The sequence below is a fragment of the Rhinichthys klamathensis genome, unplaced genomic scaffold, assembly GCF_029890125.1.
Source record: "Rhinichthys klamathensis goyatoka isolate OS25496 unplaced genomic scaffold, OSU_Roscu_1.1 h1tg000323l_1, whole genome shotgun sequence".
Classification (NCBI taxonomy): Eukaryota; Metazoa; Chordata; class Actinopteri; order Cypriniformes; family Leuciscidae; genus Rhinichthys; species Rhinichthys klamathensis.
This window is the reverse complement of record NW_026606839.1, coordinates 1,390,001-1,414,876: the sequence shown is the minus strand read 5'-3', so window position 1 is coordinate 1,414,876 and position 24,876 is coordinate 1,390,001. Positions and strand designations below refer to the sequence as shown.

General features: G+C 38.2%; 1 protein-coding gene across 1 annotated transcript in view; it reads right to left on the bottom strand.

Moving 5' to 3' along the window:
• Positions 1–1,256: 1,256 nt before the first annotated feature.
• The window catches only part of LOC130105585 (CUGBP Elav-like family member 5), a 198,809-nt gene continuing 175,189 nt past the window's right edge, over positions 1,257–24,876 (bottom strand). Inside the window, exons 7-12 of the mRNA XM_056271640.1 lie at positions 19,970–20,114; positions 8,811–9,020; positions 6,837–6,929; positions 5,794–5,937; positions 4,699–4,870; positions 1,257–2,309 (exon numbers count right to left, since the gene is read on the bottom strand). Coding sequence (XP_056127615.1) covers positions 4,743–4,870; positions 5,794–5,937; positions 6,837–6,929; positions 8,811–9,020; positions 19,970–20,114 — 720 coding nt within the window. The 3' untranslated portion in view covers positions 1,257–2,309; positions 4,699–4,742. The remainder of the gene's footprint in view (positions 2,310–4,698; positions 4,871–5,793; positions 5,938–6,836; positions 6,930–8,810; positions 9,021–19,969; positions 20,115–24,876) is intronic.

The following is a 24,876-nucleotide window of genomic DNA, read 5'->3' as shown; positions in this document are numbered from 1 at the left end:
CATGTGGGATTCGGCATTTAATTCGATCCTTTAGGATTTTTGCAATTGTGTGCACTGGTGAATCATTCAAAACAACACTAGAAACTCGTATGAATAAAGTAAACAGGGTCCATTCGGATTTCGTGTTGACTTGAAAGGTGGTGATGTGGCCTCGCTGGTTTGTTTCTATATGTTTTCACCTCTAAACACTATTTTTCATACATTTTTTTGTTCCTTTACATCACTTCTCTCGTTTTTCTTGGCCGTTTAGGCCTTAACTGTGGCCTGGCTCTACATTAGTACTACGTTTACATAGGCATGCACAATACAGTGTAACTATGAGCAATTACAAAGTTCATTTAAGTGTAATAACGCATGTAATACCTGAATAAAGCATGAATAGAAGAGAACTACTGTCTTTAAAAGTGTCTCTCGTGGTTTTCCGAGACGTGATATCTCTCTGTGCTGTGTTTTACGCTGTAAAATGGTTTGATTTGTCTAATAGAAATGTTCTAGAAGGCCCTTCTGGCAAACAGCATATCAGTGTAAGCCACTGAAACAAATTCAAAGCTTAACTATGGCACGATTTTAGGCTGTTTCTAAATGAAAGATTTTCCTGAATTCTATCTCAAAACAGCCCGTTTTCACAGTGGAAACATCACTGCAGCGCGCACCACCGAAACATCTTTCTGTGGCCGTTTTACCTCGTTTCGGACGATTCAGTAAAGCCTCGGGTATCTTCAGATGTTTTCACATGTTTAGGACAGAAGTAACTAGAGCAACAATTCAGTTCAATAGTTTGAAATAGTCAAATAAAATAAAACAAACAGATAAATTGACAGTAATGTTAATGCTATAAAATAAATAAAATTCAGAGTAATGCTAATGTAAGCCTCGCTCTGCACTTGGTAAGCTGAAAAAAAAAATACATATAAAATAAATAAAAGTAATGTTAATGTAAGCCCTGCTATAAAATAAATAAATAAATACAATTCAGAGTAATGTCAATGTAAGCCTCGCTCTGCACTTGGTAAGCTAAAAAAAATACATTTAAAAATAAATGAAAGTAATGTCAATGTAAGCCTTGCTGTGCACTTGGTAAGCTGATAAATAAATTAAATTAAATTAAATTAAATAATGAGAGTAATGTTAATTACATCTTGCTGTGTGTACTTGGTAAGCTGACAAAAAAGTACAATAAAAATAAACTGAGTCATTTTAGCGGAAGCCTTGCAGGGCACTCGGTAAGCTGACAAATAAAAAAATACACTAATAATAATTATAAAAGCTAACATGATCCAGTCAATATCAATCCAAAGATCATTGAGACTTTATGAAATCCTCAGATCCAGTGTTAAAAACAGCCACTGGGAGTTTTGGTGGTGCATGGGAAAATATCACTAGAGAGATATTTCCTTGTGAAACTGTGTAGCTCAGAAACGAGAGCTGTTGTTTGGCAAAAATATCTGGTAACTGTATATGTTCGCTGTGGTCATTTGTTTACAGTATATGTGCATGAGTTAAATGATATCGCGAAGGATCGAATGCCCTTTTCTCCAGCCGGCAGCTTTCTGAAACGAGACGTGGAACAGCCCAATTCAATATCAACACACTTCATAGTCTATAACAATAGCCTAAAATACCCCACTAAACATCATCTATCAATGTCCTTTAGAAGCTTTTGCACCGAAAACCTGCAAACTAGGTTTTCGCAAAAGGTTTTCAATAAAACACACCTCAAGTCCCCGTATACCTACACTATACACCCTGAATTAATTGTGTCTAACTCTTAATTGGCATATTATATGAAGTAGCATGTATGTAGCGTAAGATAATCGATCGGTGGTAATATTGTACATGGTTACGGTACCGACAGAGATTAAAAAGATTTGGTCCTCTGGGAGAGAGAGAGAGAGAGAGAGAGAGAGAGAGAGAGTGTGTTATACTGCGTCAGTGTCATATACACATTTTTACCGTTAAACCCTCATTATTCCTCGCAAATAAAAGCTACGACTGTCTCTTGATATGTGCATGGATCCGTCTTTTGCTTTAGTAACTCTACCAGTCCCAGCCATGCACTGTTCTTTCAAAGTGTTCGGTATATAGCATTTTCCAGTTTATTTGTTTTCGTCCTCGTCTTCGCCCCCGGCACGCCAGTCTTTCATCGCTGTGGAAACACACGCTTTCGTTAAATGCGATATGCTTCTCAAAACTCCCTTTGTTTGCTTCTTCGTGGTGTTTTTTTGTGTCGTTTTTTTTTTTTTTCGTGTGTTAGTTTTTCAAGAAAAGTTTCCATCCGTCAAAACGTCAAGACTACAACTGTTCAAAACCTGGCAGAGAGAAAGAGAGAGAGATGTCAGATGAGTTTGACTCGGGAGACAGGCTTAACAGCTTGATACCTGGATGGGGAACCAGGAGCCATCAGTCACAGCGAGAGCCGTGTGAAGCTAAAACTCAGGCCTGCGCTCTTGACATCACATTCAGCATGATAGAAGGATTCGGAGAGATGACATGATGCAGGTGTGCTGATAGATTGCATCATCCACAAAACATTTGACCGTTTGCCTGGAGAGTTTATCGGAGACGTTTGCGGCTTTAAAGGAAAGATTACTTCATTCAGCTCACTCTTTTAGGATGTGTTCACACTTGGCATGTTTGGTTGGATTAAAACGAACCCTGGTGCGATTGCTCTGTTAGTGCGGTTCATTTGAATAAGTGTGAACGCTGTCATCTGAACCCTGGTGACACCAAACAAGCTGAAGAGATCCGCTTCTAAACTAAATCTGGTGCGGTTTGAAAGAAATATGAACGCAACACGGACCAAAGACATGTAAACGAACCAAAAAAAGGACATGCTGCTCAAGCATACCTGTTTTTTCTCGTCATAGTCGCGATGTAGTCGCCATCACAGTTCAGTTCAGGCATCAGAACCGCGTCTCCTCACAGCAGATCTTGGTGTGTGTGACGGAGGGATTCCTGACGCTGTTTTGACTCTACACATTTTAGGTAGCTTTCATTTTGGTGCGGTTGATTTGGGCAGGTGTGAATGCAGCAATTGCACTCGGGTGCGCACCAAAAGCGGACCAAACAAGCGTACCGAGACTTCCTTGAAGAGCTGGTCTTGGTACACTTTCAAACGTGATCCGACCTAGTACAGAACCAACTGCCTTAAGAACTGCACTAAACCAGACTAAACTTTGGACTAAACCAGCTGCGCTGTGTGTTTTAAAGAGCGAGAGGGCATAACATTACCTGATGTTACGTTATTTTCGGAAGATGAGCATGTCACAGTTAAAGGGATACTCCACCCAAAAATTAAAATTCTGTCATAATTTATTCACCCTCAAGTTGTTGCAAACCTGTGTGAGTTTCTTTCTTCTGCTGAACACAAAGGAAGATATTTTGAAGAACGATTGGAACTTTGGCACTATTGACTTCCATAGTATTTTTTTTTTCTACTATGGAAGTCAATGGTGCCAAACAACTGTTTGGTTCCAATCGTTCTTCAAAATATCTTCCTTTATGTTCAGCAGAAGAAAGAAACTCATACAGGTTTGCAACAACTCGAGGGCGAGTAAATGATGACAGAATTTTCATTTTTGGGTGGAGTATCCCTTTAAGCAAAATGAATGATCGCCTCCTCCTGAAGTGACTTGCGATGCACCTTCGCCGTTTGCAGTGCATTAAAACATTATTTTCCAGCCGCATCCGCGCTTCATTCTCGAAATGTATAGTTTGCCTAAAGTGGTGTATACAAACTATGTAGTATATGATGACCAGGGACACAATCAGCCCACCCAGTCGTCTTTTTCATAGTATGGCTTACCAAAGCGGAGTGTTGTCCTCTGTTTGTTTACTTCCGGGAGTTCCGTTGGAATCTTCCCACACGTTAATTCTGACCAATCACATTTATAAGCTCTTCACGAGTTCTCAGCTGGTCAGAATACCATCACATGCAGCTACACACACACAGCGAGCGCATTTAGCCCAGAACACAGCATTGTTTCGATGTTCGGTAAGTTACGTCGTGAAATATACATCATAAAAGCCGATCAATCAGGTTGTGAACGTTTCTCTGTGACTTTAGGTTCGGTATCTTTAGGTTCGGTATCTTTAGGTTCAGTGTTAAAATGTCAATGTGAACGCTTAGCGGACCAGGACTAACTTTTTTTTTTTTTTTTTTTTTTTGGTCCGGACCAAAGGAACCAAGCGAACCGGACTACAAGTGTGAACACACCCTTATACTCGAAACTTGTGATGTAGCAGCAATACAGACTGGCTGATAATAATAACTGATAATTATGTCTTATTGTGGCCCATTAGAATGGCTGATATAATTATTATTAATAATAACTTTCAATTCAAAATCATCACTATCTAAACAGAACGTTAAAATGCTTGCAAAATGAACAAAAGCAACTTGATCTGACCTTTCCACAGTTTTTAGAGAAAAGACTACTATAAAATAAGCACTATTAATGCTTTTTTTGCAAAGCCAATGTACAACTGGAGAACAACATATTTTTAATAAAGACTGAATTTGTATGACTGGAGTCATTTTTAGTACAGTTAGGCCTAATTAGATCAGCATAACTCATTTATTGCAAGAGAGGGATGATATACTCTACACAGAATGAGTCAAGAAAGCCAAACATGTTATGATGGACAGCTCTGGCATCATTCAAATATTGACTTTTTGATGCGTGTGCTGTGGCCTACCTCTCCTAATGGCTGAGAGTGCACGTGTGCATCCCTGGTTGTGGTCAGTATGGACGGCTGGCGTCCTTCGGCCGTTTCAGCTGCACTTTCAAGCGTTTCATGCCGATCTGGAAGCCGTTCATGGACTGGATGGCAGCCTGAGCGCTGGCGGGGTTATCAAAGCTCACAAAGCCTGCAGAGAAGACAGAGTCTGGATGAGACTGTGCCGTTTATGTGTGTGTGTATGTTGTGCGTATATTACGGCCCCTGCGGTGTAACGGTACTACGCCACGTCCACATTTACTCATTTTTAATTCATGTGGAAAAAAATGGACAGCAAATCCTCAAGGAAACAAATAGACTGAGAAGACTGAATTAAATTAAACTAATGGGAGGCAGAGAGATAGAGAAGCGGCTTGATTTCTGCGCAGGGATAGTGTTCCCGAGAGCTGCCTGTGTGTGTGTGTGTGTGTGTGTGTGTGTGTGTGTGTGCGGAGAATGAATATAAGTATATGTGATTCCAGACAGTCAAGGCTTTCGGTGTGAGTGAGGAGACCAATAAACCTCCATTAAACTCACTGCACGCACACACATGCATGCATGCATGCGCGCGCACACACACACACACACACACACACACACACACACACACACACACACACACACACACACACACACACACACACACACACACACACACACACACACACACACACACACACACACACACACACACACGGGCCCTGGCACCCTGGGTCCAAAAAAATTAACATTTGGCAAACACTGAATGCATTAAAAAATGGCTTTGGCATGCAAATAAAAGGGGTTAATTGCCAATTGGCTGATAATATGCTAACTGAAACATAATGCATGGTTTAAAACACAATGCAAAATGATAGAGGTATACTGAAAGCCATATGTGTGTTTTTATTGTTTTAATAAACATAACTCTGCATGACAACAAAACAAAAATACTGTATACATATAGTATATAAAAAAAAAAAAAAAAAAAAAGTGTAAAGTGCCAGTATTGGACCCAGATATTTGATCAACTGAGTAGAAAGAGATCAATATATAGATCTAGAGTGTGTTTGAAAGCAGGAAGCAGTGTCTGACCGAAACATTTGCTCTGATTGGTGGCTCGATCCATGAACACCTTTGACGAGATGACGGATCCGAACGGAAGAAACATCTGCATCAGCTCATTATCACCAAACTCCTGCGGCAGGTGATAGATGAACAAGTTGCAGCCCTCGGGACCTGAAACAGACACACACACACACACATATTTAATATGCCCTGGATGACATGAACTCGTATTTCAAACACAAATGAAATGTATGACTTAGCTGTAAGATTTATTATTTAGTGAAATAGGCAACAAATGCATTTTACACAGGCAACACAAATTGTGTTACACAATTAAACAAATCATAACATGCTCCATTGAGATTTTCTTTTCATCTTTTAGGATGTGTTCCATTTACAAAGTTCAAATGTGACGAGCCAATCAGGAAACACCTGATGGTGATGTAACTAAAAATGAAGATTCTAAAAAGGAACTCGGTTGTAAAATCTTCACAGGAAAGCTGTTGACCCTTAGCCTGGTTAAAACCAGACCATTCTCAGTTGTAACTGAGTAATGGTCTGGCAAAGCGTCATAGATAAATCATTTCCAGAGGGGCGTCACCAACGGACGTCGCGGATAGACCTAAACCCAATCAGAGCGATGAAGGAGATGACGTATGCAGAGCGGCGGAGAAACATCTCCGAGTGTTGTTCTTTGCTCGGTTTTTAACTAAAACGAAACGTTCAAATCGCTTAAAACAGACGCGATAGCTGATTCGAACGAGTGATGTTCGACGGCGGCATCCATCTTTGTAATGTAGGCTACAAAATCTGCTTCAAAATCCCAGCGCTGTCATCATCGTGTAAAGCCCGCCCCAACGTTTCTGATTGGTGCCTCGATTTCGGCGGATTGGAAATGGGCTTGAATGAGCTCTTTGCCAGACTAACTTTCAGAGCAAATCTAAATTTGCTGGAAGTTGTCTGGGGTTTCCCAGGCTTGTTGACCCTTCGATATTGATAGAAATATCTAATCTGAATTTCATTGGCTCATTGTAGTTAAGTGAAATGAATGAAGGATATCTGTCACTAACCTTCCCGCTGCTGCTGCTGCTGTTGCTGGATGATCTGAGCGGGCTGTGGCAGTGTCTGACCTATAGGGGTCAGGGTTGTGGCAGGATATATGGCTGAAGTCATAAGCATAATCATACGAGAGAGAGAGAGAGAGAGAGAGAGAGAGGGGGGGGGGGGGGGGGGGGGGGGGGGGGGGGGACAGATGAGGCAAGAATAAGGACAAGACGAAGGTTAACCTTTATATGCTAATGAAATATGACAGGATCACAGTGCAATGAAATCTGAAAGCATGTTCATCATATATCAAACTGATTTAAAATGACAGATCTCTAGGCATCCGTATGATAGATGTAATATCTAGGAAATTCGAATACAACCTGAGGTTTCAATCACAGCAAAGTCACCTACCAGCAATAACACTCCATGAGCAAAGTTATTTTTTCTTTGAAAGTGACATGTGTCTATCTACTCTGCGTGGAATAAAAAAAAAAAAAACACACACACACACAAATCAGATCTCTATAACATCTCAGTTGTTTCTGCTAAAAAGCAGATTAAATGGAGAGCAAATGTTTCTGAAGAAATGTCTAAAACTGTGCTCAGGTTTGGAAAGATACAAACATGATATTTCATTGTCTATGGTTTCTCCTGGACAACTATGAGATTAGAAGGAGAACAAATTGAGAGTCTCCTGAGAAAAAGACCCCAGTAATCTCACATTATATCTCAAACACAATATCTAAACATCGTAATATCTCAAATACCTCAATTGTTTCTCCAGGGTTCGTATAAGTAAAAACTTTTCAAGCACTACTTTTTTGGTGTTCAAGGACTACAATCAGAGATCTCATTTATCAAAGAATATCTCTATTTTCTTTCAAATTCTATAAAAAGTTAATAGATAAACAAACTAATAAAAGAAAATGATACAAATAAATTGCCGCGCATGCAATGACTATAGTAACTTTAACCATTGAAAGGCAAAGATATTTCTTTATTCAAACTGTTTTTTTTCTCCCATGAATATATGATTGACCTGAAGAATGAAAACACTATCATATACGTGGATATTTATGAGCAATATCACGCTCACAGCCATGCGAAATGACTGCAGCGTTCATTTTGTGTGAAAAGATTGTTTTATCAATAAAAGTAAGCAATAATTTCACATATGTCTTTTAATAATTCAAGCACTTTTAAAGTACCTTTTTTTTCCATAAATATCGTTGTTTTCAAGGGTTTTCCAGGACTTCAATTTCAAAAAGTCAAATCAAGTACTTTAAGCACCGTGTACGGACCCCGTTTCTCACATTGAGATTAATTGAGAACAAACTGAGAGTCTCTCTCAGAGAAATGTTTCTCCTGAGAAAAAGAGTCAAGTAATCTCACACGTGTCTCCTGTAGAGTTTCAGAAGAGATCTCAGCAATGTCTCAAATTTGCAAAGATAAAGTCTGCAAGATCTCAATATGAAGTCCAACATTTCTCATCAAATGAGCTGAGCTGCTCCAAATGAGTTTTCAAGCTCTTTACTCTTTACTGGACGACAACTATTGACTCTTTTGAGTTCAACGGAATTTTAGGGGAAATATTGACACTTACAGGTGAAACTCGAAAAATCTGAATATCGTGCAAAAGTTCATTTATTTCAGTAATTCAACTTAAAAGGTGAAACTAATATATTATATAGACTCATTACACGCAAAGTGAGATATTTCAAGCCTTTATGTGTTATAATTGTGATGATTATGGCTTACTATGGAAACCTTTTCACAATATTCTAATTTTGAATTTGTGGTTTTCATAAGCTGTAGCCATAATCATCAAAATTATAACAAATAAAGGCTTGAAATATTTTACTTTGCATATAATGAGTCTATATATTAGTTTCACCTTTTAAGTTGAATTACTGAAATAAATGAACTTTTGCACGATATTCAAATTTTTCGAGTTTCACCAGATGAAACATAACTGAGCTCTCCAAAAGTGTGCGCACCTGTGTATTGCTGGACGCCGGTGAAGGCCTGCTGAAGCGTGTCGGCTGCGCTCGGGCTCTGGGTGGAGTACGATGGCAGGCCGTTGGTGTACATGGCCTCGACTGGATGACCGTTGGGTTGGTGAGGGATCCCGCTGAATCCGTTCACTATGGGAGTCACGATGCTCGGGACGCCAGACGAGCCCAGATTAGCTGGAGGAGAGCTCAAACCTGAGACGGACACAAAAATCACTGATCCGAGACTAGCGTCATGTTGAAACTGAACTTCACAAGCTGGAATCACTTTTAATTACTGCAGTTTTAATGATATTTTGCTGTTTCAACTCACTTTTCCACATTGATTCTACATCGTAATTGATTCCATGTCAGAATGTGCTGACAGCTGATATTGATTCTGCACACTGTGGAAGTAACCAGTTTATGCCTGAGGGCAAATTCAGTCATGATCTGGGGTTTCTACACACCCATGTGTTCAGACTGAATTCTAAGTGAATTGCACACACTCACGCACGCACAAACACAAGCAGCACAAGTGTTTTCAACATTGATAATAATGTTTCTTGAGCAGCAAATCATCATATTATGATGATTTCTGAAGGTAATGATGTAATGATGCTGAAAATTCAGCTTTGAATCACATGAATAAATGACATTTTAATATATATATGTATTTATAATATACTCAAATATAAAACAGTTATCTTAAATTGTAATAATATTTCACAACATTACCATTTTTACTGTATTTTTAATCAAATAAATGTAGCCTTGGTGAGAAGAAGAGAAGAAGAGAAACATTGAAAACATGTCACCAACCCCAAACTTTTGAACGGTAGTGCAAGTCTACTACTGTACATGTGCTTAATATTCCTTCAGGTAATTGACGGGTTTCAACACAATAGCGCAGAGCCTCACAAACAGTGCAGTACAGTAGACGTGTGATGCAGAAGCGTGATTATGAATATGTCTGATGTGCTGCTGGCTAATATTGAACAAATCAACAGGCTTCAACTTTACTGTCAGTCAAACTGTGGAATAGCAGGTGGTTAGAAAATCAAACAGAGAAAGGAATAGTTCACTTGAAAATGAACCTTTTTTGTATGTCAGAGCTTCTGTTTTGCATAAGGAACATAGAAGTTGTTTCAGGTGTTAAATTGGATATAGTATAGCACTCATGAAATCACAGAGAAATACAACGGTATATGAGAGAGCCTGAGAAACATCATTATCTCTCATGACTGTTGTGTTTTGTGTAGTGTTCAGTGTGATTTGTAGACTTTGAAGGGTGTGTGTTGGTCTCTCTGAGGACTGGGCTCTTTAATGTCTGATGATCTACAGTCGAATAGAATGAAAAAAGCATCCGAGTCCGAGTTAAATCAAACACATCATGTATTTCTGTGCTGTCTGGTCTTAAGTAACACTCCTGTTTATTGCCGGAAAATCCAGAGAAAACCAGCTTAAAATGATAGCTGTATTTTGGAACATAGAAGCCGGTTTCTGGTTTAAGTCACTGAGTATCTCGGGCGTTTGGGCCTGGTTAAACTCGCAGATCATCTTGAAAAATCAGGTCATTATAAGGAATTGTATATATCGTAGCTGGCTTACTACATATCCTTTTCAAATAGCCTGTAGGGTCTGAAGAAATTGTAAAGAAAAGAAAAAAACAATATGATTTTTTTTTTTTTATCAATTATGACTGTGATTATAAGATACATCAGAGAGGGGGTCAGTACCATTTTCTTAAATAAATTGTTTCTTTCGTTCAGCAAGGATGCATTAAATTGATCAAAAGTGACAATACATTTATACATTTTTCAAAAAATCCTGACAAAAATGCATCATGCCGCCACAAAAATATGAAGCACAACTGATTTCAACATTAATAATAATCAGAAACGCTTCTTGAGCAGCAAATCATCATATTCCAGTGATTTCTGAAGGGTCATGTGACACTGAGGACTGGAGTAATGATGCTGAAAATTCAGATTTGATCACAGGAATACATTACATTTTCAAATATATTACGATAGAAAAATGATATTTTAAATTGCAATAATATTTCTCAATTTTACAGTGTTTACTGTATTTTTAAACAAATAATGCAGCCTTGGTGAGCATAAAGACTTCTTTCAAAGACATTATAACATCTTCATGACCTCAAATGTTTTGTTGAAAAATACAAACTTGATATAGCGTCTCATTTGATTTTGTCATCTACGAAGCTTTATTCCCCGAAACTTCTCTGATTGATGGATCTCAAACAAGGTCATTAAAGGAGTTAATGACAAACCCTGGTCAGCCAGAAACCGGTTATTATGTAGTGCTACGCAATGCAGCGATCGCCAGTCTGGTTTTAGCTGGATTTTCCAGCAGGATTGAGAAAAGGAAAGTGATAAAGGAGGAGTATAGAATGAGCGTAGAGAGAAATGTAAGTGTGACAGTGAGTCAGAGAGTGTTAATAACACAGAGCGCCTCTCACATCCAAACACCTGACAGCAACTGAACGTGAATTCACACGCTCAGTGAAACACTGAGATACATCAGACTGCTGAAGAGGAGAGCTACTCTTTTACGCTTATGTAAAACATGAAATTCAACCAGCAGAATTACACAGATTCATTCCAGGGCCTTTACCACAAACACACACACAATGTGCTCATTTATACTTCGAAACACACCACCAGCATATGCAGAGGCTTGCCAGCTGTTCGTGTTTTAAAGAGATTCAGTCTAATTTTTTTAAAAACTTAATTAGTGCTATTTTACACTGTGAGAAAAATATGTGTAGAAAAACATAAAGAAATGCACGATTCAAAATATGATTAAACACCAGTGCAAATTAATACAGAAAATTCATTCTTTTTGTTAATAAAAAAACTCAAACTAAAATTAAAAACTAAAATAAAAACTTAAATGTAAATAAGAAATGTTTTTACTTACTGTAAACTAACAGAAATAAAGAAGTTTTTGAAGTACTGCAATTACTAAAACTAAAATTTATCTATTAAATAACTAATAAAAAAAATAAAAATCCCATTACAAAATTACTAAAACTTAAACGAAAATCAATATATATTAGGGCTGTCAAACGATTAATCGCATCCAAAATAAAAGTTTGTGTTTACATAATATATGTGTGTGTACGGTGTATAATTATTTTTAATACATAAATACCCACACATGCATGTGTATTTAAGAAATATTTGCATGTATATACTATATATAGACTGAATGTAGCCTATATTCAAATGTATATTTTATATAAATATAAGCATTTTATAAATAAATAACATATTTTTCTTAAATATATACATGTGTGCATTTATATACAAAATAATTATACACAGTACACACACATATATTATGTAAACACAAACTTTTATTTTGGATGCGATTAATCGTTTGACAGCCCTAATATATATATATAAAGCTAATTCAAAATATAGACAAATACTAATATAGTATATAAATAATACTTCACTCTGAAAAGTCGTAAAAATAGGGCCCAATGTCCTTTGTTAATATCAATTTTTAATAGTTTTAGTTTTAGTTAACAATAACAACAGTCACCCTCATGTTGTTCCAAACCTGTATGACTTTCATACTTCTGTGAAACATGAAAGAAGATATTTTGAAGAAGGTCTTAGCTGTTCAAATAGCTTAAAAGTCAATGGGCTCCAAAATAACATGGGACCCCATTGAATTCCATTAAAAAACCCAGAGACATTGGGCTCTATCATACATCCGGCCAGAGGTGGGTAGAGTATCCAAAAACTGTACTCAAGTAAAAGTACAAGTACTTATAGAAATATTTACTCAAAGTAAAAGTAAAAGTAATAATCTTAAAAGTTACTTGAGTAAGAGTAAAAAAGTATCCAATGAAAAAACTACTCAAGTAGTTAGTTACTAGTTACTTTGGAACACATAGGCCTATATATATATATTGTATATGTAACATGATATTATTTCGATTATTTTTTTCATTTAAATGACTATTATTATCATAATTAGATAAGCTATCTTTGCAACAAAAACAGAAGAGACAAACATTATTTCTGTATATCTGTATTATATCTGTAGCCTGAAAACCATTGCCTGTCCTTTGGTTTGTATAATAGTATAGTAACTTATACAACTACATTTGGATTATTAGACAATGTCGGAATAAAGTGACTATGAAGTTTTGCATTCAAAGGATGGGAACCATTGACGGATTAGAAAGTGATAAACTCTTCACATGTGCTCAGTGCTCACAGTCATGTCATGACTCATGCCCAACATAAACAACGATCAAATGCACGGAGCTTCTTCTGTCTGTTCTCCAAAATGTGTTTAAATGTAGGCTATATTTATGAAAGCATCTTTAAACTGGTTAACTGTGTCTCATAAGGCAGGCAAAGGCATTCGTTTTTAAGTCGAGTTCGCACGCCACTGCGCAATACACACTCATTGTGTGTGTACACACATTCATAAACTGGACGATGATAGCTTATTTAATGTATAAAGTAATGTATATGTCCAAAAAAAGGGTAATGTCATACTTTGTAGTAGTGCTATATGGCGTAATAATCTGTTTGGTTGTAAAATGTATTAGGCCTACCTGAATGAATGAAATCGAATGTATCGTCGTGTGGAATCATTCATTCACAGACAGCTTACGAAGTAACATACGAAGATGTTCAACTAATAAAGATCTTCATCGCTGGCAAAAAATATGATGCATTTGGAGATTTACTTTCTAGACTGTAGACTGTGGACCGCCACTTCATACAACGCTCTTGTTCTTAAATCTTCCTGTTACGACTCCGAGACGATTCAGTGCGTGCAGGAAACTGAACAGATCATTCAAACTGATTCGCGAACCGATTTAGACAGATCTGCCCAACTTGTTTGATGAAGTCTTTGAACAGAATCGACTCAAAAGAGTGATTCATTTGTGAATTGAGCATTGCTCATGCCCAGAAAAAAGAGAGAGCGCGCGCTTAGAATAAACTACACTTTTAACAACATATTGCATTAAAATAAAGTAACGAGAGGAACGTCGCCAAACGTAACGAAGTAAAAGTACAGTTTTTTCATTAGAAATCTACTCGAGTTAAAGTAAAAGTACCCACAATTAAATCTACTCTTAAAAGTACAAATTTTCCAAAAAAATACTCAAGTAAATGTAACGAAGTAAATGTACTTCGTTACTACCCACCTCTGCATCCGGCGCAGTGCAGCGCCAGGCGTGACACAAGAGTTTTCTGCTAGTTTCAGCCTGACGCTTATCATTTTCACGTCCTGCGCCACGTTGTCTAAAGTCAATGGCGAAACTTTTGCTGTTGTTATTTAAACATGTGATGAGCACGTTAGTAATATGCGCCTATAGGCGGGTCCACAACGCGCGTACACTTTGTCACGTAGATGGTCTGCTTACGCGCTTTAACCTCGCGCACGAGCAGATCCGTTTCCTCGTTCAGTTTTTCCGCTGGCAAATTCCAGCGAATCTGCCATGGCACGAGCGCAACTGGCTTTTAAAGGGAATGGGAGATGAGACTCTGATTGGTTTATTGCACGTTACGTCCAAAAACACACCAATTACTCATGAAGAGAATAGGGACAACCCTTTTAGACCATGTGCTCCGACCATTTTACCCGTCGCTAAACTAGCAAAAGTGGATTCGGACTAAGTGCACTTGCGTCCTGCGCTTTAGACCATCCGCTTAGATCGTTCAAATAGGGCCCTGTGTAATAGTAGAACGAAGGTCATAAAGGTTTGAAATTGCATGAGGGTGAGTAAATGATAATATTTTAATTTTGGGGTGAATGATCCTGTTTGTGACAACACCTAGACAAAAACATTTTTTTTATACCTACGATAATCATGCAGCTTAATTAAGTCACTTGGGCAAAGACTTCTGTAGAGTGCAGTTCTTAGACCGAAAAAGCTGCAAATAGGACAAAATGTTATGCTGACACTCAAAAGTCTTCTCTAGTCGCAAGACTAGATGAAAAAAAAAAAAAAGAGGCTGTGAAATTCTGCCCTATAAAACTCGACGCTCAGGGTATTGTGTACGTACAGGACTTGACTGCTAGCTAAACAGGTAATGACTGTATTTGCATTTAATGTTGCAGAAAGTCACATCATAGCACAGCTATAGCCAAATATTTACTGTTTATGGAGCAGGAATCTCCATGTGCAGTGTGTGTGGGACAGGACTAAGTGTGTGTGGGACAGCACAGGCCCAGGAGAGCTTTTGTCTCTTTTGCAGTGCTTTGTGCATTTTGGTCCCATGCAGCAATGATAAATTAGTCTGCCATGTCTACTACTGTCTGTTCCAGAGACTCCAAGATACTGCGTGCACACACACACACACACACACACACACACACACACACACACACACACACACACACACACACACACACACACACTTTAGAAGCTACAAAGGTCAATAGGCGGTCACAGTAAAAATCAAATCAATAGGAGAGTGGATGCTCGGCGAGTGTATGGTCTTATTGTGTATATAAATGTGTGTGTGCGTTCACCTAGTATCTAACGTGGTCAGTGACGAGAAACAGAGTGTATTATAACACACTCTCTCTTATGGGGACACATTTAGAAGTGTGCAGTATGAATGTCTTATGCAGAGTCAAGACACGTTACACACACCATGAAAGCTGCATATATAGGGCCTGTATGTATGCATATATATATGTCAGTAAAATGATCATACATGTATATACACTCACCTAAAGGATTATTAGGAACACCTGTTCAATTTCTCATTAATGCAATTATCTAATCAACCAACCAAAGCAGTTGCTTCAATGCATTTAGGGGTGTGGTCCTGGTCAAGACAATCTCCTGAACTCCAAACTGAATGTCAGAGTGGGAAAGAAAGGTGATTTAAGCAATTTTGAGCGTGAGTATTTCACAATCTGCTCAGTTACTGGGATTTTCACGCACAACCATCTCTAGGGTTTACAAAGAAAGGTGTGAAAAGGGAAAAACATCCAGTGTGCGGCAGTCCTGTGGGCAAAGAGCCTTGTTGATGCTAGAGGTCAGAGGAGAATGGGCCGACTGATTCAAGCTGATAGAAGAGCAACTTTGACTGAAATAACCACTCGTTACAACCGAGGTATGCAGCAAAGCATTTGTGAAGCCACAACACGCACAACCTTGAGGCGGATGGGCTACAACAGCAGAAGACCCCACCGGGTACCACTCATCTCCACTACAAATAGGAAAAAGAGGCTACAATTTGCAAGAGCTCACCAAAATTGGACAGTTGAAGACTGGAAAAATGTTGCCTGGTCTGATGAGTCTCGATTTCTGTTAAAACATTCAGATGGTAGAGTCAGAATTTGGCGTAAACAGAATGAGAACATGGATCCATCATGCCTTGTTACCACTGTGCAGGCTGGTGGTGGTGGTGTAATGGTGTGGGGGATGTTTTCTTGGCACACTTTAGGCCCCTTAGTGCCAATTGGGCATCGTTTAAATGCCACGGCCTACCTGAGCATTGTTTCTGCAGACTGATCTCATGAAATGGCGTATGTATGACACGCCAATTCGTATTTCCATTTTTGGCGTGCTATCAACACGCATAATCGCTTTTCAGCGTGTTTATCAACGCCTTGACTTAACGTTACATTACTGTATATATAAATATATGACCTACCCCAATCCCGTCCCTAAACCTACCCGTCACTGGTGTTAATACCATTTATGAGTCTTCCCCTACCATCCTAGGAAAAAAAATATTGCTCCACAGATGTAGATATACATTTTGCTTCGTTTCGCTCGTACATTTAACGGCGTACACATACACGCGGAATCACTCGGACATTTAACGGCGTAGACATACACGCAAAAGATGACGGTTCATTTCGGCGTGGACCCACACGCGGATAGCTCAAAATGCGTATAGATAACACGCCACTTGACTTGAAAGTGGCGTGTATGTTTACGCAAAGTCATGATGTCATGTTGGTTTCTGACCATGTCCATCCCTTTATGGCCACCATGTACCCATCCTCTGATGGCTACTTCCAGCAGGATAATGCACCATGTCACAAAGCTTGAATCATTTCAAATTGGTTTCTTGAACATGACAATGAGTTCACTGTACTAAAATGGCCCCCACAGTCACCAGATCTCAACCCAATAGAGCATCTTTGGGATGTGGTGGAACGGGAGCTTCGTGCCCTGGATGTGCATCCCACAAATCTCCATCAACTGCAAGATGCTATCCTATCAATATGGGCCAACATTTCTAAAGAATGCTTTCAGCACCTTGTTGAATCAATGCCACGTAGAATTAAGGCAGTTCTGAAGGCGAAAGGGGGTCAACCACAGTATTAGTATGGTGTTCCTAATAATCCTTTAGGTGAGTGTATGTATATATATCAATTTAAAATAATATTAATATTACTACTATATAATATTAGATATTGTAATATTACATAACTTTAATATTGATATCATATAATATCAGTATAATTAGAATTATATGGATTATACAAATCTACGCTAAGTTTGAATAAATCAAAGCAAGAGGGGAAGAGAGGGGTTTAAACTCAGTTAATTGTGATCAGTAGCTGTTTGTTGGAGGGGAAGTGACCCCGGACACATTTGCATAAAGCATCAGACGCACTGGTCTCAGATCAACTTCCTGCTGGTCACATCATTAGTTTCATTAGGATATGAAAGGCAAACCCTGAGCCCAGAACAGCACCCAGACTAAAGGTCATCCTCGGCACAGATGAAAGCATCTGTTCTGTGTGGGCACAGATCGCTCGAGCGTGAGATGATTACGGTTGTCACTCAAAGTCCTGGCATTTCCAACAGCGTGCAATTACAGGAGACTCGAACAAATGTGGCCGCTTAAAAGCCATGTGCCTATTTGGGAGCTCCATAAACATAATTAAAGACCATATGAAATCAAAAGGTATGGAGTATTAGTACATGTGTTAGCTTTAAGGTCAACTATATGCTTATTTACTCTAAAAAATGGTCAAAATAAACTTGATATCTGCAATGTATCTTCTGAACCTCCATTCCAAGAACAGCTACAGTCTAAATCATGACCAGCGGATGGATTTTAAATGCTTCTCAAATTCAAGAGCTTGTTTTCATGTTGGACCCAGCGGACTATCCTGTATCCGCTTTTTAAACGTCTGCTAAAAAGAGCAAGACCCTGCAGCTGTGTTTGTGTGTGTGTGTGTGTGCCGGACCAGCGGTCACCATCTGAAACGCATCCGTGAGATGTGCTTCACATCCAGATCATCGATTCCTACGGATCGATAGGAATCTCTAGCGTGTTCCAGTCCATGACACTGATCAGGTGAGTTGGGAGTGAAAGCTGATATTCGGCGTGAGATGCAGTTTGATGTACACACGGAGTGTAAATCATGAATATTTACTACTAGTAAACTGACCTAATGTAAGAAAAATGCAGCGTATACTAGTTTCACAGTGACTCTTCACTACACTATAATAAAAAACACTATTTCATCTTTTTTTTTTCAGTGTATCCACACGCACAAAATCATACTTTAAAATGTACTTTTAAAGAAGTCAAGGTAATAAGGTCTCATTTGCTGAACAATATATTTCCTACAGCATTTATTAATCTTTGTTAAAGGCACAGTATGTAAGTTTCGCCACTAGAGGTCTCTTATTCAAAACAATAACAAAGCCATAACAAATGAGCATGGAATCATTGGAGTTGTCATCTTCATCTCGACAGCCGATGGAAAGAAACCCGACGGGACTCGGGCAGAAATGGGTAAGCTAATGTATAAAAGTTTTATTAACGTTACTGTGGTGTGAAGCAGGGCGGGGCTGAGAGCCGCGGGAGAGGAACGAGGACACTGGAGCGAATGCTAATGAGAGACGCCTGCGCGACACACCGGTCTCGAGTCCCATGAGCTTTCATTATATGCCACAGTCGTTTTGTTGTTTATGTTTATTTTACGATTAAAGTGTCGTTTAACTTTGCCGGTTCCCACCTCGTTCTTCCCTGAACTTAAACTTTGTAGCAGTTACGTTTGATCACTTGAATTCACATTAATTTATCTCATTCAGATGAAACAGCCGCGAGTGCTGAATTATTATGTACAGCTCACTTTATTTGACTAATACACATTGTGGGGTAACGCAGCACTGTTTTACTTGGTTAAAACAATCATACTAAAAATACACTTGAGTGTGTTGACAGTTATGTTATAATTTGTTGCACTCTGCAGTAAGCTAGATCGGTATTAGAATATTTTATTAATAAAAGCTGGATGACTTGTGTTGCTAAATGACATGCAATTAGCTTTAAAATATATTGTATGGGAGAGAAAATGCTGTATTACTGTTACTACAAAAAACGCTATTTCGGATTATGCTATGTTAGCCACTTGAAAAAGTGTTGTCTCTGAGGCATAATGCAAATATATTACTCGCGGTAAATCAAGAAAACTAAATATTCAAACAATAAGACTAATCGTACGGAAGCGTATTGCATTCACTTGAGGAAAAAAATCTCGATAATTATCTCAATAAATAACTCGATAATTAACGAATTAATTATCTCAGAATTACGAGATAATTTTTCATGGAAAAAAGTTTTTGCTCTTTTTTCCTGAATTAATTACTTAATTATCTCAAAATTATGAGTAACTAATTAATTCATAAAAACAGAGTGAAAAAATGTTTTTCAAGAAAATTTTATCTCATAATTCTGAGATATTAACTCGTTAATTCATAAAAACAGAGCAAAAACTTTTTTTTCATGAAAAAATATATCGTAATTCTGAGATAATTAACTCGTTAATTCAGAAAAACAGTAGATTTTTTTCCCTCAAGTGAATGCAATACGCTTCCGCATAATCTTGTTAGGCCCCATGGTGTAATAAATGATGTAGAAGTATTGCTAACTAGTTAAGTAATGTTAATAAATGGAACCTTTTTGTAAAGTGTTACCAAAATCACTTTATAAGAACTTAAACTGTTTAATGGATAAAAATATCTCTTACCCTACAATTTGTGTCTGTTGAATAACCAGTTTCACAAACTATGTCACATTACTAAAGTTCTGAACAGTTCTGCTAAATTGTAAGACGTTTGAGGAAGAACATCTGAAACGAAGTTGACATGTAAATGAGGGTGTGATCAGACTCACCTGAAACAGGTGTCATCGAGGTGGGAGGCAAGCCGTTCATGTTGAGCGCCCCCACCTGGTGAATCTGTGTCGCTGGATACGCAACGCTGGGCGCTAAATAACCCCCGTGAGAAGCAGCCATGATCGCCGCCTGCTGCTGCATCAGCTGAAACAATCACACAACAAACAGTTTATGTTAGAAAACCTTCTACATTATATTAAATACAAAAACAATCATAAATTAAAGCTGCAAGCAGCATTTAGCGGGGTTCAAGCATTTAAGGCCATAAGGCAATTTAGTGAATTTTCGTTTAGGATTTATAGGCTTTTGAGTGTATTTTGCCACGCCCGTTTTCTAAATGACCCTGTTACAGCCACACAAATGCAAAAGTTCAACTTTTTTTCGATAATTATTGATCTAGAGAGTCCAGAGAATTGCCCTAGACTGGTTTGGTTCCGATCGGGCGAAAAACCAGGGACTAATTTTTGGACAAATTTCGAAATAGCAGAAAATGTTTGCTGCCTAAATCGAAATTGGAGATATACATTTTGTCCATCTCTAAGTCAAACGATCTAGGAGTTATGCATGATTTTGTACTTTTGGTTGCTGTAGCGCCACCTATGGGCCAATCGGGGTCATACTCTGATAGGTTCTCCCCAAATTGAGGCCTACCATCTGGCCAGGTTTCAAGTCTCTAGCTCTTACGGTTTGGTCTGCACGATCAGTTTTACAAATCCTTACAATTACAATTTTCAGCACTTTGAGCTTGAACCCCTAAATATATCTGGTCTTATTAAAAATGAAGGATTCTTTACAAAAAAGCACTGCAGGACAGTGATGGTAATACCACGGTACTTCCTTACTTACACGGTAATTACTACTGAAAGATTCCCATATCTATGTACAATGATATTTACATGGTCCTCCAGGGTACTTTAAGAAATATGTTCAAAAACATAATATTATCATCGTTCTGTATCTTGTTCACAAAAACTAACAACAGCACGACACTTCTCTGTACTTGTTAGTTATAATAACTTGACCCTGTCGGAGATCCAACATGTGTCTGTAGGTGTTCAAATAAATTGGATCAAACGACATTCCTAAAATGAATTAACGAACACAAATGCACTGTAGCATAGCTAATTATTGTAATTATATCACTATGGCAACAACCATCTGTAAAAACCCAACAGTACAAAACAGACATGTAGAGTAACTAATGAGAGTCCTGAAATGACCCTATTGCAGAAAATTTACATATTACATTTGCTTATTAGCATTCATATTACTAGGATATTGGCTAGTAATATGTATTTGATCAAAAATACAGAAAAAACTGCAATATTGTGAAATATTAATACAATTTAAAATAATGATTTTCTGTTTCCTGTGATCACAGCTGAATTTTCAGCATCATTACTCCAGTCCTCAGGGTCACATGATCCTTCAGAAATATTTCTAATATGATGATTTATTATCGGTGTTGGAAGCAGTTGTGCTGCTTAATATATTTTTTTATAACCTGTGATACTTTTTTCATAATTATTTGATAAAAAAAACAAAAAAAAAACAACAACATTAATTTAAAATAGAAATATTTTGTATCAATATACACTACCGTTCAAAAAATTGGGGTCAGTCATTTTCTTTCTTTCTTTTCTGAAAGAAATGAGTACTTCTATTCAACAAGGATGTGTTAAATTGATAAAAAGTGATAGTAAAAATGTATATTGTAAGAAAAGATTTATATTTTGAATACTGTAAATGCTGTTCTTTTTGATGTATATATACACACACACACAATAGTATTTGTTTATGTGGAACTGATGCAAATTAGCCTTCTAGAAGACGTTTGTAACACACCAACTGACCGCAGCTCGACGTGGAGTGTAATCCATACATGCATCAATATAGACCGCACTGATCTACTGGGTTAACCATTAGCATGCATTCTTAATGATGTTACTTTGTTTAGCCATGCTGGAAGAAGAGATGGTTTATCAACACACATTCATTTGAAACATTAGCAAACATATACATAAAAGTACCATGGTATTCTCTGAAAAGTATGATGCAAATCCATTGAACAGTACTGTAAATGAATATGGTTATGATTTAGTAGCGGAGAATATAATAAAAACAAATTATTTCAGGTTAATCATAACTCTGTGGACAGCATCTGTGGCACGCTGTTTATTAATAATTTCAAATAGACTTGGTATACATCTGTAAGAGTGAAGCTTTATTAATTTCAGCAAACTCTGTAAAAATGTCCATATAAATGTAACAGAAAATCAGTAGTGCCGCTTCAGTTCAGTTTAAATGAATCGCTAACACTTCTGCTGACCAAATTCACATGGCAAATAAACTCCCGTCCAGCCTTGAGACACAAAGACGAGGAGAAAGCCTCAGTGATAAACTCATTTACAGGAGCGTGTGTGTTTGTGTATGCATCTGCGATTTTATTGAATGCTAATGTGTGCTGAACTCCCCAGGTACTCCGAGGCAATCAGCGCTCCATCATGGGCCAATTACTGGAGTAGAGGCGCTTCGAGAGGCACAGCTCAATGCAAAGCCTCCAGCCGCTCGCGGGTGACACGCGTGTTTATGCATGTTTGTGAGGGCGCTGACACCTCTTGGGGGGGGGGAAGGGTTGGGAAAATGGAAGTGTTTGGTGCATGAAGAAATTAGATGTCCAAACCGCTGACAATAATTACTTGTTTTGCCATTCATTCAGACTGTAGCTGTAGTTTAAATGGTTGGGCGGTCTCACCGTGCCATGATAGAAATGTGTCACTGTCAACCGATCCTGCTGTGGCGATTACATCCAGCAGATTACGTCATTTATTCATTTATTACGAAAAATCTCATGGTTTGTGCTCTGCAAAAAGTATTTTCTTAGTTAGCATTTTTGTCTTGCCGTACAAATATCCCAGTTCCTAGAAAAAAGTTTTGCTTAAAAAACAGTTTTTCCTTAAAGGTACAATATGTAGGAATTTTGTAATAAAATATCCAACAATCACTTGCACAGTGTGATATATTCCCTGCAGTTGTGTACTTACAATATCCCAAAAGTCTCCAAAGATTTTTTATTTCAGAGAAATTCCAATTTTAAATAAGTGGCCGTCCCGGAAAAAAACGTCGCCTCTCAATGACGCAATATCCGCGCTGTCCTCGGTTTCCGTTCGTACTGCCATAGCCATGACGTAACCATGGCGACAGACGTGGACAACTGCGTAGTGTGTAACGTTTAGCGGCTCGCAGTTCTTGTTTCTTTCAAACATAAACCATGGCAAGCAGACTTTGGGACAAACGAGGAGAACTAAAATGAGGATCAATATCAGCGTGGCGTTTTCGAGATGCCGAGAGCTCCACGTCCGCGACTAACTTGGACTCGACAGCTTCACGAGTCACGACTTGACAGCTTTATTAGACAGGTGAGCTAATGTACATAAAACAAATCAATGCTATATAACGTTAGCTCAACATGATGAAATGTTAGAATATGGTCAGTATGTTATTCTAATGTTGATCTAGCTTAACGTTACTGCTAGTTTCATATAGCAAGCGAACTAACACGTAGTATAACATTATAACTTTCAACACACATTTAAATGCCGTTTAGTGTGATAGTGTAACGTTAGACCAAGTGAAGCAGCGCTGCGTTCCCTCAAGTTTAATTCGTCTAATAAACTGACCTGTGTGAGTAATCCAGCACTTGCGGTAGAATTAAATGTCCTTATTCCTTTATATCCGCGGGACTCGCGTGTGATATCTGTCTCTTTAGCAATCGTGACCTGCTTCATACCACTGTAATGTTAAAAAGCATGAATGTTTGCACTCATCCATAAACATTATTAGATCCATCAGCTTGACAGCAAGTCCCATCATTCAGCTCATCACTGCGTCATCAACCTACGCCTTTGTTATTGTTGTAAACTGTGCCCTTCTTGTGGCGAAAAAAAACTACATATTGTGCCTTTAATTTAAAACATGAATTATCTGCCAATGGCAGAGTAATAAAAATAATCTTATTTTCCCTGTGAATTAAGTAAATCTTTCTGACTCCACTGGTGGATAATTCTTTATTGTTTTAAGCATAATGATTATGATTAATCATCATGATTATGATTCAGGGAGATGCTGCTGCCTGGATCATAATCATACACGGTTCGCTCGTTGGCCAGAGGAGAACTGGCCCCCGACTGAGCCTGGGTTCTCACGAGGCTTTTTCTCCATTCTGTCACTGATGGAGTTTTGGTTCCTTGCCACTGTCGCCTTGCCTTTTGGCTTGCTTAGTTTTATATTTAATATTCAACTATATTATTGATCTGCCTTACTTAAAGGGTTAGTTCACCCAAAAATGAAAATGATGTCATTAATGACTCTCCCTCATGTCGTCCCAAGCCCGTAAGACCTCCGTTCATCTTCGGAACACAGTTTAAAGTAACAACAGGTAACTTTTCAGCCTTCATAATATATTTCCAAGTCTCTTGTGAAGGTACATCGACTTACAATAGGTTGAATGACACGTCTGCCATAGCCTGACGGGGTCTGTAGCGTTTTTAATCGTACTTTTAAACTTCGGGTTTCGGGTAGTAACCGGCGAACAAAGAGAACTACAAAATTCAACTGCTTTACGAATTTAGAGGCCTAGATCGGCACTGAACGCGGATCCACAACAGAACCGGAACACAATACAATGCTGAATAAAGTCGTAGTTTTTGTTATTTTTGGACCAAAATGTATTTTCGATGCTTCAACACACTCTAACTAACCCACTGATGTCACATGGACTACTTTGATGATGTCTTTATTTCCTTTCTGGACAAGGACAGTATACCGTACATACATTTACAATGGAGGCACAGAAAGCTCTCGGACTAAATCTAAAATATCTTAAACTGTGTCCTGAAGATGAACG